This window comes from Enhydra lutris, unplaced genomic scaffold, assembly GCF_002288905.1.
Source record: "Enhydra lutris kenyoni isolate GAN:26980312 unplaced genomic scaffold, ASM228890v2 scaffoldscaffold88, whole genome shotgun sequence".
NCBI classification, from domain to species: Eukaryota; Metazoa; Chordata; class Mammalia; order Carnivora; family Mustelidae; genus Enhydra; species Enhydra lutris.
Window position 1 is genome coordinate 1,298,229 of NW_019154172.1, and position 5,642 is coordinate 1,303,870.

The 5,642-nt window shown below is 38.0% G+C and overlaps 1 protein-coding gene across 1 annotated transcript in view; it reads left to right on the forward strand.

Moving 5' to 3' along the window:
• Positions 1–1,089, forward strand: part of LOC111161990 (hornerin-like) — a 6,887-nt gene extending 5,798 nt beyond the window's left edge. The window contains exons 4-5 of the mRNA XM_022526117.1: positions 7–474; positions 605–1,089. Of these exons, the coding sequence (XP_022381825.1) occupies positions 7–474; positions 605–1,089 (953 nt within the window). The remainder of the gene's footprint in view (positions 1–6; positions 475–604) is intronic.
• The last annotated feature ends 4,553 nt before the right edge of the window (positions 1,090–5,642 follow it).

The window sequence follows — 5,642 nt, forward strand, 5'->3', positions numbered from 1 at the left end:
GATTAGGCCAGTCTTCTGGCTTCGGACAACATGTGTCTGGATCCAGTCAGTCTTCTAGTTATGGACAACATGGGTCTGGATCAAGCCAGTCTTCTGGCTTTGGCCAACATGGGTCTGGATCCAGCCAGTCTTCTAGTTATGGCCAACATGGGTCTGGATCAGGTCAGTCTTCTGGCTTTGGGCAACATGGGTCTGGATCCAGTCAGTCTTCTACCTACAGCCAACATGGGTCCGGATCAGGCCAGTCTTCTGGCTTTGGGCAACATGGGTCTGGATCCAGCCAATCTTCTAGTTATGGCCAACATGAGTCTGTATCAGGTCAGTCTTCTGGCTTTGGACAACATGAGTCTGGATCCAGTCAGTATCCTAGCTATGGCCAGCATGGGTCTGGATCAGGTCAGTCTTCTGGCTATGGCCAGCATTGGTCTGGATCAGGTCAGTCTTCAGGCTCTGGGCAACATGGGTCTGGATCAGGTCAGTCTTCTAGCTATGGCCAACACAGGTCTGGCTCAAGTAGATCTTCTAGTCACAGCCGACATGGGTCTGGCTCAGGTCAGTGTTCCCATTCTGAACAATATGGGTCTGGACCATGCCATTCATCTAGCTCTGAGCAGTGTGGTTCTAGATTTGGTCAGTGTTCTAGCTCTGAGCAATATGGGTATGGCTCATGTCACTCATCTACCTCTGGACAATGTGGTTCTGGATCTGGTCAGTATTCTCACTCTGAACAGTACAGATCTTGTTCATGTCACCCATCTAGCTCTGGGCAATGTGGTTCTGAATCTGGTCAGTGTTCTAGCTATGAGCAACATGAAATACAAGGGAGATGTAGATCAAGTTCAAGTGAAACTCGTAATGAATACAGTAGACCCAAAATGTGCTCGATCCCTAATCAATCAAGAAGCAATAGCCAGGAATGGTCAGAGTCTGGCCAAAAAGAAGGAGGTAAGAGTTATGGCCTTTCAGGTATTGGGCCTGATGGATATGAGAGTATTCATGGACAATCAAGAACATGTAGGCAACAAAGCCAAGGATGGAGCCAAGGTCCATCTGACTGTATCCATTCAAATTGTAATGAAGAACAAATAAGAAGCAGTTATAGACAAGAAGTAAGCTCATCAAGTTGTGGTTCTAGACAATTTACACCCTCCTATGGACATTCTAGATCCAACACTACCAATACACTGTTAATTTGCAAGGAGGGTAATAGACAAGGTGACTATTGTTATAGGAGAGGAGGAGATAATTGTGCAGGGGGAAGTACCAGCCCAAGTTCCCACAGTTTCCCTAGTAGCACACCACTCTATAAATATATCCAAGAGCAGAGGTGCCAATTCTAGGGATGAATAATAAATATAAGTGAAATTAATTCAAGTAGCCATTCAAGAAATACAAAAATGTTACAGATAAGCAATTCATTATAAAACTCCTTTTAAAAGCAAGTATATCTATTTCTTCCTCTAAACATGTACTCTATTCCTTGTTATTAAGTTTTCCTCAGAAGAATGTAGGGTATGTGGGCACTTTGTTAGGAAATATTGAGTTGAACAAATTATGTGTGGGAATAAATTTAAAAGAATAATACAAAGCATATGAGAAGCATGGGGTTTAGTTGAGGTACCTTTTTGAGAGTTCATTACAAAAGTTTTCAGTGTAAGTCTAAAGAACAAAGTATTAGAAATGCATTACCAGTTCTGGGGTCAAAGCCTCTCTTATAGCAACATGGAGGGACCATAGTTGTGGTATCCCCCACATTGGATGGTGACAGAATGGAGAATATTCTAAAAGCAAAAAATGTAATGTTGGTTGTTTCCTTACTTATCAAAACCACCAAGACCCTATTCTTGGGTAAGTCCTTAATAAGTAAGTTTAACAAGTGTCATTTAAAAAATGGGACCAAGAGCTTCTCCCTTGCCAGTGAGTGAGAGCATTCTTTCTTAAACAGCAGGGATGGACCCTGCAGGATAAAGGAATCCAAATGTGGATTCTAACTTGGTTTCAGCAAGAAAGTTCTTGCCCCCTACTCCTAAGAATTTGCCCCAGGTTAAAAAAGGAAGAGCAATAGCATGGTCTCCAACCTATTTTTATAGTTCATTGGTCTTTCTACATAGGAAAATATCATTTGTGCCCAGATGGAAAGGAAGACTATCTGCCACTGCTATATAGATTTTGGCTTGACTATAAAATATTTGTTTCAAGTCTTTGGATCCAATAACTGGATTGCATAAAATTGATAATAAATAATCATGACCAAATACTGAGGTCTGTGTCATCTCTGCTTCATTTCACTTCTCATGCATAGGTGGTCAGACTAGAAACTAACTCAGAAAGTTATTTTCTAAGGTCCTATCCTTCACAAACAACCCAGACTATATAAAGAATTTTAAACTTTAGGGATAAGACAAACAATTCAGTTTAAGAATGAGCAAAATCTGAATGAAAAAATATGTACAAGTGGCCAACAGGTACATGAAAAGATACATGATGTCACTAATCATTAAGGAAATGCAAGTTAAAACATAGTAAGATACTACTACATACCATTAGAATGGCCAAAAATAAAAATACTGGCAATGCCAAGCGTAGATATAACAAGTGGGAAAAAAATAATGACATAGTCACTTTGGAAAATAGTGTAGCAATTTCTTATAAGGTTACTATACCTGACTATATTACCCAGCAATTCCACTCCTAGGTGGAATGAAACATATGTCCACATGAAGATTTTTACATGAATGTTCATAGCAGTTTTAATAATAATAGCCTGAAACTAGAAACAACCCAAGTGCAACCAATGAATAGATAAACAAATGGTGGTACAGCCATACAATGAAACACTATTTAAGAAGGAAAAAAGAACGAACTATTGATATACATGATGGATGAACTTCAATGACATTATACTGATCAAAAGAAGCCAGACACGAAAACGTACATACAATGTGATTCCACTTACATGAAACTTACTGAAGATTAAAAAAGAAAGTAGATCAGTAGTTAACTAGGAATGGGGGTAGAACTAATGACTTATGAATCAGCTATAAATAGGAACACAAGGGAGAACAAGAGTGATGGAATTGTTCTATAAATGCACCTTATCATATGAAAGCTATATCTCAATAAAGTTGATTTTGTTTAAAGTCTTCACAAGGCTTTTTGTGAAACTTGACACACTAATGCCAATTTTTTTTATATAGAAGAATAAAGAATTAAAAATGACCAGGACAGGGCAACTGGGTGGCTCAGATGGTTAAGCGTCTGCCTTCAGCTCAGGTCATGATCCCAGGAGTCCTGGGATTGAGTCCCAAATAAGGATCCTAGCTCAGCAGGGAGCCTGCTTCTCCCACTTCCTCTGTCTGCCCACTCCCCCGCTTGTGCTCTGTGTCAAATAAACAAATAAATAAAATCTTTTTTTTTTAATGACTAGGATAATTTTTAAATAAGGAGATGAACCCTCCATCAGAAAGGATGAATACCCAACTTTTGTGGCAACATGGACGGGACTGGAAGAGATTACGCTGAGTGAAATAAATCAAGCAGAGAAAGTCAATTATCATATGGTTTCACTTATTTGTGGAGCATAACAAATAGCATGGAGGACATGGGGAGTTAGGAGAAGGCAGTTGGGGGAAATTGGAAGGGGAGGTGAACAATGAGAGACTATGGACTCTGAAAAACAATCTAAAGGGTTTGAAGAGGTGGGGGGGGTGGGAGGTTAGGGGAACCAGGTGGTGGGTATTAGAGAGGGCATGGACTGAATAGAGCACTGGGTGTGGTACAAAAACAATGAATACTGTTATGCTGAAAATAAATTTAAAAAAAAACTCATTAAAAAAATAATAAGGAGATGAACCATGAGAGACTGTGGACTCTGAAAAGCAATCTGAGGGTTTTGAAGGGGTGGGGGGTGGGAGGTTGGGGGAGCCAGGTGGTGGGTATTATGGAGGGCACTATTGCATGGAGCACTGGGTGTGGTGCATAAACAATGAATTCTGTTATGCTGAAAAGAAATAAATTTTTAAAAAAGGAAGAGGAATGTCATCAGATATCAAAAGGTATTACAAAGTTATATTTAGGACAGTATGGAATTGTTGTAAGAACAGACACATAGAGCAATGGAATATCCAGAAACAGACCCATACACACCTGACATATAACAGTAATGACTCTGCATCTTGGTGGGGAAAGAAAACCTCTCAATAAATAGTTCCACCATTATTGCTTTTCCATGTGAAAAAAAATTATACCTCCATTTCATATATCATATGCAACATCAGTTCCAAGGGAATTAGAGACCTAAAGTGTGGTAAGCCAAACACTTTTAAATGTTAAAGAAAATATAGGACAATATTTTTATGACTTCGAAGTAGATGGAAGTCTTAAAAAAGAAATATAAGAACCTCAAAGAAAAAATTAATTAATCTTACTATAATCAAATTCTAAGTGTCTGTAAATCAAAAGACACTCTCAAACCATAAAAAAGAGAGGACACAGACTAGGATAAAACTTTTTTTTTTTTTTTTTTGCAATGCCTACAGACAACTGACTAATAGCCAGATTGTATAAAGAACTTACAAATATCAAATTAGGAAAAAACAGCCAAACTTATAAAAAGAAAATTTTCCAAAATAGCAATCTGAATGGCCAAGTGGCATTTTTAAAATGATTCTCAGGGGAACAGAAAATTAAAACACAATGAAATTTCATTTCATAACCATCAGATTAGAAAGCACTAAATTCTAACCATATCCAGTGTTGGGGATGACATGAAGCAATAAGGTCTAAACTGGTAACCACTTAGGAAGCAATTTGGCAAGCACACAAGAGTTACCAAAATGTCATAAACAACTTAAAAGTTCAACAGAAGAATAGAGAAATATCAGTATACTAGAATGCTATGCAGCAGTTAAAATTTATGGCATGTATATGGAGAGGGCAGAATATAACACCCCAAAATATGTCCCTTTGGCATGTGGATGATTTTGAGCTGAGGGCAATCAAGGCCTAGCAGACTCAGGAAGTTTTTTGTCCCTCTCCCTTAACTGTCTAAAAGAATTTAGATGGGAGAGCGCTATTATCAGAGATCACTTTTTGAATCAGAAAGACTTGTCTGTGTGGCATGGAAACCATTTGCTCTTCTTGTCTCCCTGTGAATTACCTTCTTCCCTACCTGCCTCTCCTTAGTTCAGGACAGTATACAAACCTGAACTGCCTACTGCTTTTGAGTTTCATATTTTTACGGGGCTCCCATACATACAAAACTAAATTTTTCTCCTGTTACCCTGTCTTATGTCAATTTAATTATCAGGGCAGCCAAAGAATCTAGAAGGGATGAAGGGAAAAGTTTTCTGTTTCTACTTGATTACATATATATATCCACATCAATATGAACAAGTTCCCAAAGTAGAATATTTAATGACATAGTTGTAAAACATGTATATATAGTGTGATACCATTTACTTGTCTTTACAACATACATAATAATCCCATATATTGTTTGTAGTTATTAACTACATAATTGGTAAATTATAATGTATTAATTTATTTATAATTTATAAATCCTTATTGAAATGTTAAACACCAAATTCAGGATAGTGGTTACCTCTGGAGAGAATGGTGATGGGTACTGAGGAAGGCACTTA